General features: G+C 39.8%; 1 protein-coding gene across 1 annotated transcript in view; it reads right to left on the bottom strand.

The window, feature by feature from the left end:
* Positions 1-23,365, bottom strand: part of POLA1 (DNA polymerase alpha 1, catalytic subunit) — a 204,912-nt gene that overhangs the window by 144,085 nt on the left and 37,462 nt on the right. The window contains exons 25-26 of the mRNA XM_054088003.1: positions 21,771-21,920; positions 21,400-21,522 (exon numbers count right to left, since the gene is read on the bottom strand). Coding sequence (XP_053943978.1) covers positions 21,400-21,522; positions 21,771-21,920 — 273 coding nt within the window. The remainder of the gene's footprint in view (positions 1-21,399; positions 21,523-21,770; positions 21,921-23,365) is intronic.

Genomic DNA, 23,365 nt, shown 5'->3' with positions numbered 1-23,365 from the left:
CCAAGTTTAGCCCAAGATGACCAATAGTGTTTAGGTTATAATGTAAGCGGACGGAAATGATGTTGTATGCCCAAGACTATATAGCACTCTGTTACGAGCTAATAAACGCCATTTGCCATCCACCACATTGGTGTCCGTGAGCTGATGGCCTGGGGTTGGCCGTTGTGTCGTCCCTGAGATTGGCCGCCACGCCGCACGAGCAGCATCACCACTCTTTATCTCAATGGTAAGCAATATTTGAGGGGCCTGTGAGGCAGACATCTTCCATACTAATGCCCTCCTTCACAAAAAGCGGGGAGAGCTATACCCAACAAGTGCAGACATCCCATGAACCCAAGTCAGTAGTTGCCAGTGAACACTTGGAGTGAGAAGGTTACAATGTCTTAAGACAAACTGTCCCTTGCCCCCCTCCGCCAAAATAACAGACGTATCTTGGAGCAGAAGCAGCTTCAGAAAAATACTCCAATTGCTGCTCCTGCTGTGGAGACAGGAATTTATGATGGGCTACAGGAAGCACCCCACCGGCCTCAACTCTGAAATACCAATGAAGGGCTGCATCGTAAAGGACTTGCACACAGTGAGGGACTGCCAAGCATACTATAAAACAAGAACACCAAATTACAATCTTAATCTTGCTTCCTAGCCCTGCATTTTCAGCCCTCAGCACAGATTTTCCCCACACAGAAAGCACTGGGTGTCAAAAGGTTCATAGACTTGGTTCACTGATTGATTCCTAGTCTAACTGATTTGTAAGGCTAATTAAGACATGGCCAAACTGTGTCCATGTCTTACTTAACATTAGTGTTCAAGCAAGTTTCACACAATCTGATTAAAATTGACTAAAAGTGTCTTACTTCAGTAATCACTTAGACAGAATGAATTTTACATTAGCAGGATCAAGCACACGTCAGGCCTCTGTGGAAATGAAAAGGGCTTACAGTAATAGGATTTATAAATCCACCACATTAGGTTAATGGCTAAATGATTTACATGTAACTTTTCCCCCTCCTCCTCCTCCTCACCCTTCAACTCGCACACAAAAAAATTTCTATATTTGGCACTTTTTACTGAGTGCCAAGGCAAAACCAGACGTTCTTTTTAATTAGCTGAAAATTAAAAGCCACAAGTGATCCTTCATTAACTCTTTCATTGCAGAAACAATCAATTAGATTTTTATAAAGCCAGAATGCTTGAAGACCCTAATGACCCATTTCAAACAAACACAACGAGCTATCTACATGCGCATAATGAAGCTCGAATGGTTTAAACCAATAAATACGCAGCTGATAAAAGTGAGATCCTTATTCCTTATAAAATCAGCAGTAATGGAGTTCTTCATATGAATATTTTCAATTGCAGAGAAGACTCTAAAAGCCCTCGCTTTTTCTCAGCCAGCAATTCAATCCAACAGTTAGTAGCAGTTACTGACGACACTGGAATATATATGGCTTAAAGTCAACCCTCCTCCCACTTTGCGAGTGCTGGAATGTCCTATGCCATGTGGTAAACCAGGTGCTTTGTTTTGTTCTTTTGGCAGCTGAAGCTTTCATTTTCTGGAAATCTGAAAACAAAGTCACTCAGCAGTCAATTGCATCTGATCCACTAGGCACATAAAGGCACGAAAGAAGTTCATCTGCAAGTCCTACCTGTCGCGAAAGCTAATACCAGGTCAGGTGGAAAGAGTTAAAGTTCCAAGTTAAACGCATGCTACCCTTATATTCAGCAAAATTAATTAAAAATTGTTGGATAACAAGGTCAACATTTCTCAATGATACAGTGCTTTGCATTTTCAGGTCACTGTACAGCCATTAATAAAGGAATCTAACACCAGGATTAAGGTTAACGGCCAACACCATACGTTTAAAAATAACTTATCAAGTATCTACCCGTTGTCACCAGGCACAATTACATTATCACCACCTCACTTTCTTTTCACGGCATTAGGAGGCCAGCCAGCCAGTCGAGCAGCAGCCCCTCCCCTCCTTTATAGACCAGGTCAGGAACACTGTGCCCCAACACATTCAGGGGTCCCAAAAAGTTAGAGCTTATAGATATCAGTCTGCTTCTCCTGGGAAATTACTGCAATTTATTTTTGTTTCAAACAAGACCTATGTTAGATGAAAGCACCTCAGAAAGAAGCTGCTTGTTTTCTAGCCCCAGCTCAGTGGTCCAACAACAGCCCAACAATAGCAGCAGCAAGCGAGCGGCCCGTAGTCCTCCTCTCTCCCTGTCCTCCCCTCTCCCCCAGCCACTGGGGTATCAGGTTCACATTCTTTCCCCACAAACACTTGTCCGATGTCACACAAAAGACTGACCAACAAACCTGATACAGGGCCGTTAAATTCAGACAGCAAGGCACCACACAATGACCTTTAGAAGAACGATATTAACAGGTGGCTGGTGTCTAATACAAATAATTATATTACACTTTAGCAGCGGGGACCAAAGTGGAAACACATTGTCTTGTCATCAGCAATTGAACAAGCCAAAGTAATGTTACCAGAATACCCTTTTAACACTCCTCTTTTTCCTCTCCTACTAGAGAACACACCTCCCATTGCAGAGCACAGCCAAGGACCTCCCAGCTCAATCACAAGGTACTTCATTTAAAAATTTTACCACGGTATCTGACATTTCCAAAGCTAAGCAAAAAGAGCCCTGGCACCCTTTGAAGCTCACACAGGAATCCTTCACAAGTAAATTCAAGCACTGTTTATTAAATTCCCCTGCCTTTCCTGTTGGAAGCAGTCCACTGAAAATATGGCCCTACTTCAAGTAAAAAGCAAGAAGCTGGTAACATAGATGCCCCTCAGCAAAGTTCTTCAAAACCTGGAAGAGAAACCTCACTACAAATTACCAAATTAATTGCCTCTGCTCACTAGTTAAGTTTTTCCAACATCAATCATCTCAAGTTAACAACAATTTTCACCAGCCTTTAACCTTGACACGAGTTGCTGCTTTGACAGGACAAACAGCCACAACATTTTGGGATAGACAGAGATTTCTGACCATGTCCGCAGCCGAACTCCAGCCCAGTGGGGTGCAGAGGGGACCCACAGTGGGCACCTCGAGGCCCTCACAAGGCTCTTGGAGCCCCAGCGCATGCCACCAGCGAGTCAGGCTGCACCGCACAGGGCCAAGCAGCAGATCAGTTTCCTGTCAGCTGCGATACAGCCGACACTTAAGCTGCTTAAAGGCTTCTCATTCTTTGCTTTAGAAAGGGGAGGGCAGGTTCAAGGACACTCCAGACTGCCTAGCGTATAGTAGGGAGAAAGCTAGGAAATCACACCTCAAAACAACAGGGTAAGCAGTAGAACACAGCACAAACCTCCACATGCAGACAGACAGAGGAGACACTTTGGAAAACAATGAAAAACTCACCTACGGAGAAATACATTGAAGAAAGACACTGCTTAAACTTTCATGCAGTGCTACAAGTCGTCTCAGCCTTCTGTTCCTACAGCAACAAGTCAGAAGCTTGTTCATTAGTTCATGTTCCTTAGCTCATTAGGGAGCCAGGAGCAAACACCTTGGTTGGGCTGGAGGAAGGGCACAAGGAAAGAATATAAGGAGCACTGGTGCAGGACACACTTCTGGGTACATCTCAGGATGTGCAAACCAGCATGCACAGCCAGAGCATCCTAACAGACACAGAACAACATCCCTCCCTCACAAGGGAAAAGCAGGTCCTTGCTCCCCAGGCAGAAAATGGCCTCTCCATTTGGTTTAGCCAGAGAGTAAACCAAAGTCTGGCCAGTAAACTCCCACTTTCATCCTCTTGAATGGAAAGTTAGCTTGGAGCAGCCAGACGGATACTGCTGGCTGGCACTTGCATCACCCTGGAGTTCATCAGCAGCTGGTCCTCCTCTCTTGCTTTTCTCTGCCATCTCCTCCTTACCTACCCTGCATCCCAAACACCTCACTTAAATTCCAGCAGGTGTGAGAGTTGAATGTAACACAACAGCTTTGTGAACTTAAGTTCAGGCTCCCACCTTGATTTATAAGCAACATGGTGTTCAACTAGAGAAGCCACAGGACAGAAGCAGTGGTGATGACAAATTTGGGAAGTGGCTGGCAACACAAAGTGTGGATGCTTTGGCAGCGAAGACATCTAACACTTAGTGAGAAAGAGACCTATTAAAACAAAGAGGAGTCTGTAAGGAAGGCAAGTTAACAAGAAACAAAGTCCAGATGTATGATATGTCTCCAGTATCCTTATGCCTTAAAAGGTATTATACAACACTCACAAGATGTATCCCACTACACCAGAATGTGCTGTGCTCTCTGCAGTGGGACAACACAGTCCTTAGTCATTGCACAGCACTCAGCCACCAATGTCACAGGTCCCCTCCTTGCCATCCACCCTTCTTCACAAGGGGACATCTGCTATCCAGAAAACCTTGGACCATCCCAAAGGCAGAAGCTCCTGAGTCTCCGAAGTACACCTCCAGCATATTCTCTAGCTTGTACCAGAAAGCTTGTGTAACTACATAATAAACAGTAAACATTTTGAGCCCGAACTGAGAAAGTGAAGCAGCACTTTTCCCTCACACAATGCGTTACAGAGATGCAGACCATAGCAAACAATTTCCTTGAAACAAACTAAAGGTACCAGATCGTGCACACCCAGGATGGAATTATAAGACACTTCTTATAAACCTTGAGCACATGAACAAAGACTCTCCTGAGCATTAAAAAAGGTAAATATTGAAGTGCCCAACCTAAGGGATTATTGAGTATCAATTTTAAAGTACAAATCTTTGTACATTGTGCCAGACAGGCAACACGCTGTTCCTCTCTGGTTGACCACACATGATTACTTCTAACTATGCAGAATTACCTTCATCAAAGATATCCAATTCATTAAAATTCTATCCAATTCATCCGTCACATAAATCAGAAGAGTTTAGTGTGGCAGAAGACTGCAGTGATTCCTTACTCACCTTCCTATATAACACGTGGGCTGTAAAATTTTACTAAATAGTCTCTACTTCAAGCCTGTAACTTTAGGCTGAGTGACAGTGTAAGTTTTAGAAGCAAGGCATACAATCTTGATTTAACATCAACGATGGGAAACCCATCAGCACGTCTATGCAACTCCTTCGCGATGGAATCAGCAACTGAAACATGGCTCGTTTATGCCGCCAGCTGCAATGACTCTGAATCTGCACCAACAAAACCGAGGAACTAAATAAAATAAGAGGCCTCGCAAGGCAGTGAGGAGGAAAGAGCAGGAAGAAATGAACTACAGATGCTGAGCCGAACCACGCACACACATTTGGAACAACAGACATTTACAGAACTTTAATTCTTGGCTCCTCTGACAGGCAATGGTCTCTGCCAGAGCAGGAAACCCAAACAATACAACTGCTTCAGGATTTTACGGAGCAAGACTGAAGCAGCCTGCTGACTGCATGGTGAAAAGGTATACTAAGAAACCCAAGACTGAGTTGTCAAGCCCAGCCCCCTAAAAACATATATCACATAACCCTATTCATAAGGGTATCTGGCTTTCTTTTAAATACAGTGAAGTTGGGTTTTTTTTTTTTAACTTCACTGGCCATGACAGACAACTTGAAATAGATACCTGTTCCTCACTGAGCCTCATTTCAGGGCCCCTATCACTACTGCCTTCAAAATAATCTATGTTTCAAATAGAACTGCTGAGGAAAAATGTATTTTGTTGGCTCAGAGAAATAATGTCACGATGGCTGCTCGATTATTCCCTTGAGGGAGACAGACTAAGTAGGAGGCTTTATCATCATTCAAGCAGATGGGTTATTAAGCACGACACCAACAATTTCAGTAGACTCAAACACGAAAACTTGGTTTCAAGGCTGAAATAGCAAAATGAATGCAGTGCTGAGGAACCCTCTATATTATCAAACAGATGCACTTGACAGAAACCAGTTGAAGCATTGCATCTGCAGCATAATGGTTTAACAAACTATTCTTACAACTAACAACTGATAAGTGTAAAATAAATGAAACTGGCACTTAGGTTCTGCTATATCTTGGCAGGTTGCACATAAATTAAGCTGCAGCGCCCTGTACTTTCACATTTACATCCTCACCTGAAGAATAATGGTTATGAGGAAGTCATGAGGATTTGTACTTCTGCACTCCTCCTTGTTTTGATTTTTGGCAACTACAATCTCTTATATTACATGTCATAATCATAAATACTAAGGATTGGAACAAAACAAATACTCCTAAACAGCAGGTTTAATACCTTAGCTTAAAATATCCAAAATTAAATCCTCTCTTCGGAACTATTCCTATAAAGTCGACCCACTGCATGTGCGCCAGTGTTTAAAGTCTTTATACTGTCTCCACATACTCTAGATTCTAACTTGTAAGCTGACACTACGGAAAAAGGGCAAAATTACTATGGCTACGAAGAACTATCCATTGTAAAATTCCGCAGATGCTTTTATTAAAAGATGCTAAGCAGCCCACCACACAAAGTAGTTATCTATTCACTTGAAACACAGTGACATCTTTAAGATCTATAAATGAGACACATCTACGCACAAAGTACACTCCTAAATCTGTTAAAATTTATTCTCAAACTCTAGATTAATTGACAGAAAGGGAAAACTAAGGAGATCTAGTAGCTAGGCTTTTTCATTCCTGGAAACAGGAATAAATATCTGACCTGCTACGTGCAGTTCCTGAAAGACAGTCCTAAATAAAGATTTGCATGCTGGCTGTAAAGAGAGCCTTAAAATACTATCAGAATCCAGATCAAGACAGTTAAAAATCTGGAGATTCAGCACCTGAACCTTCTGATGGCATTTGGGAGAATGACCAGAAGTGCATGTTGGCGCTGCTCAGTCATAGTGCCATTCCACAATTTCACTATTGCAATTTTCCCTTCTTCCACTCATTAAAAAAGTCATCTTCACTTGCAATTCATTTCTGATACAAGTTTTACCATCTTAAATAAGAGCTTAGGTATTAAATATGTATTACTTAATAATGCTTTATATTTATCAGATAATATTAATCCAGTAAATTTATAATTTCTTCTATCAGACTCTTGTATGCTGATGTAAGCCATGTTGTAGTACACCAGTGGCACAAAACAGAATAACTAGTTAGGGGTTAAATTCCTATGTAGTCCAGCAATTTCAATGATACTGAATTTTCTATTTTAATCAAATCACAACTTCTATTTAAAAAAAGTTTAATGAATATGTATGCTAGGTGTTCAGTCTATTCTAGGAAAATGAGAGATGACCTTCACTCTAGTAGCAACTGGTTTATACTATCCAGCTATGCGCACAAAGGCATTCTGTTTGCTTTGATGGCTTGCACATGCCAGGGCTTGATGTCATTGATAGATTATGGCTATTGACATTACTATCATTCTCACACAAAAACTTAATTAGCATAACAGAAGATCTGAAAGTGTGCTATCCCAGTTTCTAAAAATCTTCCCCATCTGCTGCTGGGTGACATACGTGGATCACCTTCCCTTGCCTATTCGCTAGAATACAGCAGGCGCTCAAACTCCACGGGAAAGGTCTGGCCGCATCTGTCTTTCATGTGAAGCTATTGTTTATGAGATAATTACTCTGGCCTTGTTAACTTGCAGGAATAATCAAGAATGAACTCACCTAATAAACCAAGTTACGTAGTAATATAGCACATTATAGCAGCAATGATTGCATATAAACTTTGAACCCCCTTTAGTGCCAATTAATTTCAAGAGCATTAGCACCAACAGTAAACGAATACGAAGCAGTTTAACTAATTAAAGCTTACTACGTAATATGCTTGTAGCTTCAATTATCATTTTTCATTTTAGTCATCTGAAACAGTAATCACACACACCAGCTGGAAAACATTTAGACCAGGGCCTGCCGAGTCCCACAGCAACAGGTAAACGAAGCAGCTTTCAAAATTATGTCATGCACTTTCCCTGAAAAGTGCTAACTAAGCCTTATCAACAAGAGACAAACAGCAGATGGCAACAAATGTGCCAAGAGACATTTCATCCTTCAGAAGAGTTCAACACAAGGCATCAGCAAAAAAAAAGGAGCAGAGTTGGAAGCACGACTTCCACAGATCTTACCCAGCTGCTCTCTTCTGCAGGGGAAAAAAAATGAAGAAAAACACCCAAAACATAAAACCAAAGCCCAAACCCAAACCTAGTCAAGCAGTGATTCTCACCCTAATGTACAGACTTCATGTGTAGCCCATCAATATTTCTTTCCCTTCTGAAAAAGTCTCATATGAGGTGCAGCACAGCAAGACAGCTGAAGCCCTTTCCCCTACAAAACACTCCTTTCTCAGCTCCCAGTAAAAAGGAATTTGTTCAAATCCAGACATTGAATTGCAAGTTTGACTTAGAGAGAGCTCAATATATTTTTGCTATTTTAATTTTACATACAGGATAGACCTAATTATCCAAGCTTTATTGAATTCTTGCAGAGTTTTGGACTCAATGGACTCAAAGACAAAGTTGCTTCCCCTCCAGGGGGATGTAGTACTTCTCTTTACCAGTTTAGAGCATTCAGTGTTTCCAGGTTATTTTTTTGACTTGAACACCCATAGCTATCTTCTCCAGATCATTTTACTGCATTCTTGAAATTCAACTTCTTCACACGCTGACATAAAAGTCATTTTCATGCTTCTCCCCTACGTTTTAACTTCAAAGTTCTGCAGTATCAGAGAAGCTGCTAGTATTTTGGGGCCATCATTCTCCTCTTGAACTACTCGCCAACAATTCCACGCCATCCTTCATTCTGCCCCCATCCCCAAGGAAGCACACACCAAAAAGTATGATTTCATAATTCTTTGAGAAGAAACACAGGAGACAAGAAAGAGGAAAACATACATAAAGTAATAAAAAGGAAATCAACTACTTGCTGTCCAGGAAAATCTATTTGCAGCTCTTTCTACTCTTTTTTTCCCAAAAATTTGAAGTACAGCGAACATTTAAGCCCTCGTGCCCACTGCATTTGAAAAGCAGTTAAAAGCAAACCATGTAAAGGAGTTTTTTCACCACGTGTATGCATATCAGCTCCATCACCTCCACCACTCACTGCAATGGCTCACAACCCCAGAGAGCACCAAGTCTTCCTTCCATGGAACAAGTACAAGTTACTCATCTCTTTATGCTGGAAAACTGTAGTCCTAGAACAACTATCGGCCATGTCCCAAACACTGAAAATTAACAACAGAACCCAACACCTGCATATTATACAAATAAGTAAACCAAAATTTGTCGGGGTTTTTGTCATTTAAGAGAAACTTCTGACCATAAACATCCAAAGAGCATTAATGCCTGTTTCCAACGCTGTCTGTCTGAAGAGCTTAAATGGTGAGAGAAGCATCATGTTTTGTAAAATTGCTCAAAAGCACACAGCAAGTCTGTAATATCCTATGTAGAACACAAACTACTAATAAACTATTAACCCCAGTTCTTCTTGGTGAGAGGGGCAGACAGACAGTCACAAAACAGGCTTTCCTTAAGTTAAGATGGAAAAGGCCAGGGACACATACTAAGTCAGTACTGATACTTGATAATTGTGATAATCTACTACCACACATGCCTTACGTGCTCTTTGAAGCAAAAAGGAGTTGCTTGGCTGAGCATGGAGGCTCTCCCCTATTATGCAGACCGGCTGAGCCAAAGCTATGCAGTACTGCATGGAATAACAGAAGGATCATTTCTGGAATAGTCAAATAAATGCCACTTCATACTGCTTTACCATCCAGATTTCCTCTGGCAGATTTATTCCTTTTTCCATTTTAAGAAAAAAAAAAAGGAAAAGAAAAAAAGTGAAGCAAAATACATGTGGTAAAGGAAATAACTAACTTTAAATAAGATAATATAATAAACATCAGACAACAAATATTCATTCCTACAGTGAAAATTAATGAAAAGGAAACAGGGACAGCTGCACAGTCCAAAATTGGCACTGATTTTCAGAGAAGGAATAGGATCCCTAAACTATTACTAGATGGCTGAGGAATCCCTGGCAAAAAATCAAACAGTTCCTTAAAAAAAATTGCTGTAATTTAACACAGTATTTATGACAGAGCAAAGTGACACAAGCTTACGCTCCAGGCTGAAAACTGAGACACACAAACAAAAGCCACAATTTATTAATCTTCCTTTGGTCAGCGTGTCAGAAGCCAGAAAAAAAACAACCCTCAGACTAGATATTTGTTCATATATGAAGGATAAGAGACTTTCATAATTATTTTCTTTAAAAATGTGAATAATCAAATCGAAGTTCAAGATCCGCCACCAAGGTAATAGATGACAAAAAGGTCTGTGCACAGAAGGAGGGGGGGAAGAGGAAGGGCTATTTTTATTTGCAAGGAAGAAAAAAATTTCTTATTTTGTTATCTTATAAAATAAGCCAAGATTAGGACAGAATCTTCCACAGAAGCCTAACAACAAGCAAAACCAATAAGAACGCCATTAGCTCCCTATGAAGTCCAAGTATCTCCTAGCCATATAAGGAATCATTTTCATTAAGCAATTACTTGGAAGGAGGTAAAATGAAAGCATCTGCCCCACTCTCTAACAGGCACCAATTCTGAGTATTCCAAGAACAGCTGAAGAGCTGGTCTTAGAAAAATGCAGAAATTGTAGCCTACAGCAAAAAGATACCAAGGAATATTGGTCCAACTTACCAAGCAGCATGCAAATTAGGAGGAAACATTCCATGTGTGCCAGCTTTTCCCTAATTTTTTTTTTTAAGTGGGAAGCTTGCCACTGCAGGAGTATCACAGCAAATTCAATTTAAAGATATACATATGTTAACATAATACACTTTAAAAAAAGTGGCAGCTTTTATAATCTGCTATCCCTGATTCAGCAAGACATTTTTATTCCCGGATGAAATGTTTTAGTCCCCTAAATTCAGCCCAATCTTGTTACAAGTCAGAAGCATTGTTCTGTGATTTACATAAAAAGCATTTCCACTGAACTAAGCAGCCTCTGACAGATAGGGTAAATGGGTTCCAGGTAATGTTTAAATAGCTGTACTAATTACAACGCACAGAGATAGGAACATGATCCCCTACTCAAATCCTCAGAGTAACCATCCCGAACATTGAAGAGAAAAAAAGAAAATTGGTGTGAGCCAAGACATCTAAAGGAATTTAAAATAACCCCAAACATTCCACATAAAGGAGATAATATCAACTAATTAGACACCATAATGATCTTCTCACAATCTGTTAGAAGCAAGTAGTAGCTAATAACTTCACAAATTTCCTCCAACCCCTTCACTAGGGTGGAACAGCAGTTTCTAAATCATTACTGCTCCGTCATTCTGGACCACAGCCAAGAATGCAGAACTTGAGGACACCTGTCAATTAACACATTCCTACTGAAGACAGGCTCGCCTTCCGTTTTTAAACCTATTAAAAATTACTGATCATAAAAAGCAATCGGATCAAAAAACATGGCAAAATTAAAATTAGAAGTGGTTGCTTGAAGGACAACAGTCTTCCCAAACCAATAAGCGTTGCGTCTCTGCTGAAGTCACTATATATATACTTTGGAAGATGATCTACATGATGTAATAAAACCTTTTTCCATCCCTAGCATCTGTGGTATACAGTAGTAGTACATGACAAAAATGACTGACCACCTGATGGACAACTGTGTGTAAGAGCCAGATCTAAACCTTTGCTCTAATCAAAGCTTTCGGCAGGGGTTCTCAGTCTAAGTACAGGCTCTCATTGATTTTTCTTTAGCTCCAGGATGACGACTTTTACCTTCAAGTTGAAAAATATTAAGTTATGCACTGAACCAAAAAAAACCCTGGGTACAATACATATTAAAACATCAAGGCAGAAGAGCTATTACAACTTTAAGAAACAAACAGATTTCTGAGCAAACACAAAAATAGTATTTACCTAAGTTCAAAGATGCTGATGATGCTGAGTTTCGAAGGAGACAGGGAAAAGAAAGGGGAGAAATTAAGGAGCTCACATGAAAAAACAAACATCAGTTGTCATTGACATATACCTGGGTTGTTCAAAACTCAAAGGGTACAGCCAAGGAAATTCAAGACTCAAGTAAAATTCCAAGCAGAGCAAAACCAACAGGAAGGTTGCGATTACTTGAGTAGAGGCCTGAGACATCCCTGTGGTTCTGTAGCAGTCTTTCATAAGCCAATTCCAAATTACAATACAACAAAGCCTGTGACAGTTTGATATCACAGTAAAATAAAAGCTTCAAGGGAGAAGAACGAAGTTAATAGTGAAAACAATCTTTGCACTAAAGTCAGTCAGAGAAAACGGAAAATAAATTATTAGCGTGCCAGCTATTGCTTAATAGAATGAAGCCACACACGAAACAATTCAGAACACCAAACTGAAGGGCAAAACTGCCCATGTACAGAGTTAATACTCTACCATAATTCTCCTTCTCCCTGGCAAATGTTCTGCAGAGTCCCTTTCCTTGGTTTAAAAAAAAAAAAAAAAAAGTATTTGTACCTCAAGGTCTTCTGTATCGCTATTGGAGAAACCCTCCTTACTCACGCATTCCAGGAAATACAACCCTAAACTTCATCAAAGGAGATTATTACACGGTCCCCCTTTTCTGACAACTTTCAGTAGTTTAAACTCACCGTTTTCCAGTCTGTTTTGTGAACAAGGCAAGTAATTAGAAAGAAAGGATTAACTTAACAAGCCGTGATCAATTTGAGATGAATCAACTGCTTGGCTACAGGTGTCTGTTCCAACCTCAGCAGGAACAAGGAAGCATCTTTCATAAAGGCTACATGTCAGAGAGCATCCTTTTCTTATTTTTAAACCAGGGCTTACGAAGCATTGTTACACCATTGCAGTCACCAAGACAAGCTTGCACACAAATGACTGCTAGGGACTAATCTCCACATTAAGCTTCAAATGATGTTCTGATATTCCCTGCTCTTGAAGAGCACTGCTTGTTGAACACTGTATTTCAGTAACACAAGTACAAACCACTTCCTACCCCCAACAATCTAAAAGAATACCTCTTGCCTTTTTCATTTTAAGTCTGACAGAACATATGAAAACACAAAAGACTAAATGTGAAAAGTAAAGTGAACTGGACCTATTTTTTTATTACCTTTTCTTTTTGTCTAATCCAGATGTTGAAATAGGATTTTATTGAGCAACTGTTTCCAGTGGCTCAAATCAGCAAAACGCACATGGTATCAAATTGTAGAGCAGATATCAGCTTATATAATTTAATCCTACTCCCTGAAATTTTACCCAGTAAGTTTGATAAAGGGCATAGCCTGCAGCTAAAGACAAGGCTACCATCAGTAACCTCCCCTGCATTCCATTACGTATATATACATATATGTATATATATACACATTATATATATATTTATACATACACACACACATTATATATATATACACATATATATAACCACTGAAGGGAAAGCAAACAGACAAAACAAGGACAAGTTAAGCTTTCACATGCCTTTCAATCACCTATCACACCCCAAGATTTGGGAGGATTTATTCCATCCAGTTTTGACACCGCTCTCTTTCTACCATGCAGGAAACCTGAAGAAATTAGCTTAGGCTGTATGTCTGACTTACAGGTTTCCTTGCTTCTAACATTGCTTCTTTACATTAAGAAATCTGCATCAGGTATCTCTCAGCTCATTAAATTACATCTACTTCTCAAGAATCCTTTATCCCAAGCAGATTTCCTTATGTTTCCCACTAAGATCTCCTACATCCTTACAAGGTAAGGCATTGTACCTGCAGCACTAGAGATAGTCTACCTTCCAGAGATAAATAAAGTTCTTGAACAAATTGTTTCATCTGTCTTGTAAGTATATTACTTTTGTTGCTGAATATAGCATAAGCCGTTCACGCTTACCTTCTAAATTAAGCCAATGAACCTTGGCAAAGGCCTAGTGAAAGGACATACATGCAAGACACTGCACAACCTGATCTATACAGCATAAATCTGCATTCGAAGATTTTTTTTTTTAGCTTTGAAACCAAAACAACATGGTAAGACAAGTAACCCCACTGAAACGTCTTTATCCTTCTAATTTTCTTCCCTTCAAATGACAAGTTGCTACTTTTGCATCCATTGGATCTAGTTGACCCTGGCAATAAATCCGAGTGTGGATTAAAGCAACTTCAAAACTGATGGTCATAAAACAGTTTTGTTTCAAAGGAATCACTGGACATCATCTAACCCAACCTCCTGCCCAAGACAGGGCTAGATCTGCCTGGTGCAAGGCTACGCATCTCTGAGAAAAGTATGGCTTCTTCTTGATAGCCCCATTAGGTTGTTGAAGACCACAATTAATTCCATCTTTAAATTTTTTTCTCCAGACTGAAGAAATCCAGGTCTCGGCTTCTCCCTGTATGTCAGAGTAGTAGCATCACCATCATTATATCATGACCCAAAAAGAGCAGATCTAGTAGGCTTAACTGAGTATGCATCCAACAGGATAAGAATAGATCATGTAATTGTGGATGGAAAGAAAAGTTTCTAATATAGTCTATTGTGCAAGAGTGAGTTTTTGCACAGTAGACAAGATTCCCAGGAAATATATGAGAATTTTGATTTTGACATCAAGGTGTCGTATCTTTGAAGGACAGTATGAATATTCATTTAAGTCTCGTGGGAGACAGATACTTCAGTTAGATCACTTTTCTATACTCTTGAGGAATAGTGCTTGAAAAGCAAAATTATTTTTTCCTCGTTAATTTGAAGTCTCTTATTTTGAAAGCTTTATTACCACCTAGGTATCCAAACCGAGGGTTTCTAGAACAGGTCATCATCCAATTTAAGATGAATGCATGACGCAAATGAGTGAGGCAATAATACCCTGAAGAACAACTTCAGTTAAGTCTCAAAATACAAAATATTTTATGCCAAGCTACTAATGAACTAAGAAAACAAAGTGCAAAGACTTCTAGTGCTAACAAATATACAGGCTAGAGAAAAACGTTAAGATAGCACTCAGCAATTGTACTCTTCCAACCCTAACAATTGGTACTGAAAAATGCATGTTTGAAATTGGAACATAAGCAGTTTATGAATACATTGCGATGTTGAAAAGCTCTCACGCTCACAGTGAAGCTCTTGTGCTCCTATATTGCCTTTTTATGAGGCCCGTATCCAAAGACAAGAACTGCAAAAGGAATTCTGTCTTGTGAATCCCATAATCCATACAGTAGTCTATATAGGATTAAAGATTTCTTCCTTTGCAGACTTTGGGGGTGGTAGGATTCAAGTGCATTCCTCAATATTCTACTACACACCTGAGGGCCCTTCTTGTTGCCAGTGCATGTGGAGAGACATTCCTGCCTCTCCCGATCCTCTACCCAACACATATGGCTTCTACAAGGGGATGTACTGTTACAGTTCAGATATGGACAACGAGCCAGAGGCCTTGCTCTTTAAAAGTTCCCCAGTACCCTGGTTTCCAGTTTTACCACAATTTTGGGTTAAGATAAGACTCAAGCAAAATCTGTGTCTTTTGGCAAGACAGGGACAAGATACAAGATAGGAAACCATGAGGGGGGGAAAAAAGGTATAGAAGGAAGACAAAACCCAAACAACACCCTCATGCATTCGTCCTATTAACATTAGCCCTATGGTTTCACAGTCAGGTGAAAGCTGCAAAAGGCTGGTCACGCCTGACCTCTTATATCTCATACTGGGTCTCCCCACACTTTCCAACCTCCTCCTTTCCGCCAGCTCTAAAAGCATGCAGCGAGTCACTGAGTCACTGATCCAACAGAAATCAATTTGGTTTTTCCTCTGGAATTAGTTTTCAACTCAGATCACCAGGCTGATCCAGCTCACCATGGGGCCATGCAATTGCTCTAACCCATGCACAGAAATCAGTAGTCGGGAGACGAGAGGCACCACACCTCTTGTGACAGCACAATCTTGAAATAAGCAGTCACAAAAAAGAAAGTCTCTGTATTCGTCTGATTTGCTGTACAATCAATTGGAATCTGATCAATATTCCCAAACATTTCTCAGTGAATATCCATTAAGTAAAACCTATCTGTCCAGTGGGAAAAAAAACCCAAACCACACCACACAAAATAAAAGATTTTTTTCCCCCCCTCCACACTAATTTCCTCCTCACCCAAAATATTCTGGCCATTCTTCTTAACTGAAATGTTTCATTTCCTCTCCTTGGAGATGCAAAAGGCTTTATCAGACCAGATGTCATCTCATGCACTTGACTAACAATAATAATATTTCATTTCAATGAATGTTAAGATGCTTCATGATTTTTCTACTACTTGGTACTCAGTTCGCATTTTCAGATCGTAAGCAGCCTCTGCTTTAAAATGTCTCTTCTAACTCATTTTGGATATTAGCATACAGAATAATATACATAGCTTTTTCACTGGCTCACAATTGCATACATAATGATAAATTTAACAACAGAGACAAGTGGTTTGACCCCAACAGTTTCCATTTAGGGACACGCCAACAATTTAGCACTAATTCTCAGAAGATTTCAGTTTACCATTTTTATATTTAAAAGCAATTAAGAAACTCTTTGCCCAGCCTTTGCCATCAAGTTCCAAGTAACATAACAGGAAAGAAAACAGGACTCTGACAATTGCTGCATTAACATGACAGCTCTCATAGACTGCCTAACCAGTGCCTGGAAAAGAGAAGACTCAGGGAAGACCCCATCACAGTTTACTGCTTCCTCACAAGGGGAGGAGGAGGAGCAGGCGTTGATCTCTTTTCTCTGGCAACCAGTGATAGTACCCAAGGGAATAGCAGGAATATAATGCCAAGGGAGGTCTGGGCTGGATAGCAGGAAAGGGTTCTTCACCCACAGTGTTGTGAAGCACTTGATCAGGGTCCCCAGGGGAGCAGTCATGGCACCAAGCCTGACCAATATTCAAGAAGCACTTGGACAATGACCTCAGACACATAGTGTGAATGTCAGGGTTGTCCTACACAGGGCAGGAGTTGGACTCGATGATCCTTGTGAGTTCTTTCCAACTCATGATATTCTGTGATTCAATGATTAAGTCACTGATGATCAATTTCCCTGAATGAACAAGACTTTAAAAAAAAAAAAAAAACAAACCTGCAAAACCCTCAGATGCTTGTATCTCTTTACAGAAGACAATTACAGGAGACGGCCATTAACCTGATTACCTATGCTTGCTGAATTTTTTTAAAAAGAGCTCATCTTTCTCCACTTCATCTTTCTCCTCCCTCATCCATTCTTTTCCCAGACTGCAGCAATAACATGGTTTTATTCTCTCCTTTTGACTGCCAGGGCCTTAAACTAATTATTAATTGAGAATGTATGTAAAAGATCTGAATGAGAAAGTTGGAATTAACCCAACTGCCTCTTCCCCCCTTTTATTTCGCATATCATGACACTAGATCTACCCGTTAGCACTGCTGAAAACAGCAAATGTGTTATTTTCCTTTCAAAGACAAGTTTTCCAGTATCTGGAAAAGGCCTCAGCTTTGAGTGACAGCCATTAGCAACCAGGCTGCCTACAGATAAAATTCTCTCAATAACTTTCTCCATCCTGTAGGAAAATCCTGCAGCAGAGGGCATCCCGCATTTGGGAAATCAGACAACTGACACTTCATCAAAAGACTTGTCCTTCAAAGAGGCCAGAAAGGCATGACCTTACGCTGCCTGCTAGTGCAGAGCTGGCTGGTTGTACAACACCGACTCATCTCGTTTCCAGTTGCTAAATTACATTAAAGGACAGCTAAAAATATATTAAATATTTTCCTATTACTTTTCCATGCAAGCAACTGCTTTAGTTACAACAACAGCTATGTCCAAGCAAACGTTTAGTAACACGATGGGGTGGAGGGGAAGGTCCAGGAATCCTCCTATAGCATTCCAGACCAATAAGGTAACATTTGGATTGCAAATGCCTACAGAATTTTTTTTTAATTTGTTGTAGAACAAGAACTGATTAGTTTCTAGTGATCGAAACAGGAAAAACATTTGCATTTTCCAAAAAGGTCAAACAGATCTGAACCATAGTTTTAACTCCCTATCACCCCAAATTTTTGCCCTTTTTAAAATTCCAAAACACACCGAAACTTAAAACATTGTCCCCACGATATATAATACACTACATTCTGACAAATTTCACACTGGTATGCCCCATCTTTCCTGCTAGAGATGACCCACAAATGAAGAAAATAAACAAGGAAGATCCAGCCTGATAAGTCAACGTTTAAAACACTTTGTGACAAAAATGAGTCTTAATTGATTAATGATCCCAAGGTCTCTATCGCCATCTAGTGAAAACACACTACTACTACCACGCTATCCACAGAAGTTGTCCATCTCATTCACTAGAATCACACACACTAACCTCTGCTGGATTCAGCGTACCTATGGCCAGAGTTATAAGGCTTTGCTACATTTCTACTGCATCCCTTAGGGTAAATAAAGCACTAGGTCATACCTTGCTAAGGCTGACTGAAGAGAACTGAGCTCTTACAAATTACACTCTGTCCCAGTGGTATGGTCTGGCTTTATAAATGGCCTTTGCGCAACATGTTTAATACTTCTGTCACCAAAACAAAGTGAACATGTCAAATGCTAGCACAGCTATAAACAAGTTTTTTAAACGGCAATGTGCAATTACAAGAATTTTTAGTCAACATAACCTCGTGGCAGCTCCACTATTTCAGTGCACTGGCATCACCAAATCACAAAGAATTTACAGTCTGGGAGAGGTAGTACAAAGCACGTGCCACCACATGCTCGCAGTACTCTTTCCTTCTACAGCTTCAGTGAAAGAGTCTTCAGCTAAAACAGTGGTTTACAAAAGTGAAAGCTCCTCCTCTCTCAGCTACTTTAAAACTTAGTCCTACCATGAGCTTCAAGAACTTTTTCAGCTTGAAATAAATATTTCCCACTTTCAATTACTCTGCTAAGACTTACGACTGAACTGTAATCACGTTAGTGCAAATATTAAGTTCAGTTTTCACACCACACAGTATTTTTCCCATCTTAGACATCTACAAACGTATCTGCATTTACTCAGGTTCCCTCCACAACAGTAAAAGAAAATGTATCAATTACTGATTGATCAATTACATCAGAAAAGGCCATTTAAATTTAGACCAATAACATTTTTCCCTAATAGATATTTTTTAATTAAACTTTTCATACAGACAACCCAAATCTCCTCATACTTCATCGTTTTATATTTGCACTTAGTGGTAAGAGGAAACCTATGAACAGTAAGAATAATATAAAATAAAGTACTATTTTTCCAGATTAAATATTTCTACTTCTAAAAAAATAAAAAGTTAAGGTGTCCTCTTGTACCATCTTTTACGGCAAAAACTACTACTCAAGAAATAAGGACCAAATAAAGCCTACCTAAAATGAAAGTTTTCAGAACAAAGTACGTGCAGTGTATCTGATCAGAATCTGTCACACTACATAAAACTACAGATCATCCTGAAAAATTCTCAAATTTTCAAAAGTTTGTTATCTCCACAGCATCCACAGCAATGAATGCTGATCTCTCAGGAACAGGGGAAAAAAAAGACAATTTTAGCTCTACAGGAGGTGCTGTACTGCACAGAAGAGATCTACCGAGACAGCAATGTCGCATTCATCTCAGTACTAGTGTTGCCAGATGCAGACCAGCTCCCACAGACTCCCACTGGCATCTCCCTGCTGTGCTCCTTGCAGCCGCATTTCACAGAAGAACTTTTACACCAGCACTGGGTACAACATGCTTTCAAGGCAACACTGTGTCATAGTGTTTTTTCTCAACCTCACAGCAACTATGAAACCGGAGATTCAAACATGTGCAAAGGCTTGGCAGAAGTAAGCCCAGGTTTGGCACCACCAGAATTAGAGGTAAGAAATCCTTTCCAATTCAAAATAAACCATGTACGAGAAAGTGCCCCAAAGTGCTCCCTAAGCACATCCTGTAATATCTGTCCGGGGTTTCCCCCTTCCACCACCATTTTGCAATATAACAGGAACACCAGAATTTCATTCACCATTATTTCTTAACTGATAAATCACGGACAAGTGAGAATAAACTGTATGTGTAAACAAAGTATTTCACCCCCTTAACGGAGACCAAAAGCTCAGGTATCCATACAATACCCACTTTGTTACAGGTGCTCCATAAGACTATGGAGATCGTAATAAAACCAAAGAGTAAATCCATGACTTGTAAAATATTGCTAGAAAATATAAAGCTATGAACCTCAGCTGCTTTTTATGCCAACCTTGTAGATACATTCATCAGAATCTTACCACGAGAAGATACCATTTCCTTAAAGGAACCAGTAATGTTTGTATTCACATGGATGCATGGTGCATTTATGGTTATCAAACCTGGACATTATTTCCTAGTTAGATATGTGTCAGGTTAAACATACAGTTTACATAAATTGGGAGGACAGCACACATAAGGTTGTCTCTAGAGAACTGTTTAGATGGCAAGACTTTCATCAGAAACTAAATGCACGTCAGCTGGGGGACGTACACAGACCTTCAGTGTACCAGGCAGTCTCCAGCCAGGAAAGCTGTCCCCTCACATCACAGGGAGCATGTGCTCCTAAACACAGATGTGAGCTCATCCATCTCCCTTGCTCAACGAAAAGATTGACCAGCCATTCTGTCACATCTGGCCCTTTTGCAGATTCCTGCTTGGTATTCTTTTCTATAAAGAGCTAATGAGAAGCACCATAAACACATTTGTTAGAAGACACTGTATGTCAGTGGCACATTTTGGATCTTTAATGATTGGTTTTCCCAGTGGAACCATACTCATGTGGGCTACATTCAGCTGCCATTCTAATCAACAGCAAGAGTAGTTTTGCCTATGAAGTTAAGAGTAACTCTTGAAATAAAATTTGGCCTCTTGAGGCTAATACACAGCTTTAGTTTAAGAGACGAACAAACATTCTCCAAAAATAAGGCCCTGTCACATAATCCATTGTCACCATGTGATTTAACAGCCCTGTCACAAGCTCTGGGTTTTCAGTAATTTAACATACATGGGCACAGGACAGCCTGGCCAAAGACAAGCTTACCCAAAGCTGAAGCACACCACCAAATTAAAGACCAACCCATCAACCAGAACTGTAAACTAATGGAAACTGTAAACAAGCCTGGATTTTTTGGTCACCAAGATCTGGCTCATTGAAACTAAGATTTTCAATTCAAAACAAAGCTCTAGCTAGAGCTTAAATTGTCTGACTTTCTGACACATTCTCCTGATTCTTTCCTAGACATCAGTTTCATTGTTTTCCAACTTCTGCAGTACAAGACAGAAAAACTACAGTTCTGAAACCAAAAGTAGGTTCAAAAATAAGACCATTCTTCTATTCAATAAAAAAACAAGTGGCTTAAATTCACACTTTTTATGTGTATGTATAACCTTTTTAAAGACTTACCTCTCTTCCTTTATGTGTCACCAAAGCAGCCAAAGGCTTGGCGTAGAATCTGCTGTAGGAAAATCCCAGGCAGCCGTACATACTGTTAGCAGTGAGTTTTAACGCTTTCTGCCTGATATCATACTGAAAAGAAACATAACCAGCAAGAATAATACAACCATAGCAAACAGAAAGCAGAACTTAACGTTTACAATTACATTCACAGCTTTTTATACAGCCTGCAGCAGTGATGGGCTAAAAGCAAAGCACATTACAATCACCGCGCGCTACTAATCATCCCTATTCTGCAAGGCTGATCAGGGCACTTGTGGGGAGTGGGAAGAAAAAAAATAAAACAAAATAAAAAATCGAAGTATTTCCATAAAACACACCTGTAAATAAAGGTCAGGATTTAAATCTGGCTGTTTCATTAACTGCTTAACTTGCCGCCTTCTCTCCACCAGCTTTCTGATTTCTTTAGGCAAAACTCCCATTTCCAGAGATGGGTCTGGAAGCTCTGGAATTTCTTCCTCCTCTTCGACCTGTCAAATGATCACCACTGCTTATCATTTTTTTTGGTTGAAGATTAGTTTTTAATGTGCAAGTGAAAAGCTTGGGAGAAAGAAACCAAAACCACCCAAAGCACCCAAACAAAGCACCCAAAGCACGGTTTAGAACAAGCATGAGAGGGTTTTTGTGGTATTTAACTAGGTTACTCAGTCCTTGTTAAGGGAGACAGGGATCACAGAATCACAGAATGATTTAAATTGGAAGCGACCTTAAAGATGATCTATTTCCAAACCCCATGCCATGGGCAAGGGCACTTCCAACTAGATCAGGCAGGGATTAAGCCTGTTTCTGTCTGGGAGAAACCCAGGAGACACATGGATCAGTGAGAGGAAGATTTTTTTTTCCTTTTAATGTACGTGTTTTTTTATATCTATACTACATATGTATGTATTTTTATTTAAATCAAGATAAATACAATATACACACATTCTCACTCTTAGATACATATAGAAAAATATATAAAAAAGTAAAACATACACAAGCAAGTATTTATGTGCTGAAAAAATCCATCATTTTTTAATTACTGCATAAGTATTTTTGGTGTTCAGAACTGTGAAATGGAGCACAAGCTCTGTGGAAGTGATACTCTGAACAAGATAACTGACAAGAGAGAAACTGACAATAACAACAGAAGGAAAACTTCACCCCCATGCAACACTGGATTATAGCAAAACAACAACCTAAGAAAAAGGACACATTCTTCTTGTCAGAGTAACCAACCAAAGGGTTGCTCAGTAAAAAAGGAAAGAAATTTCAAGCATAATGAAAGAGACAGAAATAGACAATAAAAAGGAAATAGAGAGACTATAAGGTTGGCAAGCTTAGTAAAGCAGTCTGGGAAGAACCATAACAAGAAATAACATTGAAATCTAATTAAATACCATACCATGATAGAAATCAAAATGAGCTGTTTCACTTTGAAGCACGCTAGTCGAGTAAATTGAAAGTTTGGAGGAATTTACTGACAGAGTTCCACATACTTTTTTCCTCATCTCTGCTATGGTACTGATAGTTCAGTTGTTACAGGACTAACTATGTCCAAGAACCACTTATGCACAACACACTAATTCCAATCTGTGAGCTGATACCTGTAAAAAAATTTCCTGTGAGGGTGGTGGGGCACTGGAACAGGTTGCTCAAAGAGGTCGTGGATACCCCATCCCTGGAGGTGTTCACAGCCAGGACGAGGCCACGAGTAACTCCATCCAGTGGAAGGGGTCCCTGCCCACGATGATCTTTTGAGGTCCCTTCCGACCCAGATCATTCTATGATTCTATGAAAAATAAAAGCCTTTAGACCAGCTCACCAATTCAGTTGACATCACAGTTTCACCAACAACTGTGCCAACAGTACGTGGAAACTACACCTTCACGATGTTTTTCAGTTGTGTTTAATACAGTTTAATGCTATATTAAGA

This window comes from Cuculus canorus, chromosome 1 (genome assembly GCF_017976375.1).
Source record: "Cuculus canorus isolate bCucCan1 chromosome 1, bCucCan1.pri, whole genome shotgun sequence".
Classification (NCBI taxonomy): Eukaryota; Metazoa; Chordata; class Aves; order Cuculiformes; family Cuculidae; genus Cuculus; species Cuculus canorus.
This window is presented reverse-complemented; position numbering and strand designations above follow the sequence as displayed.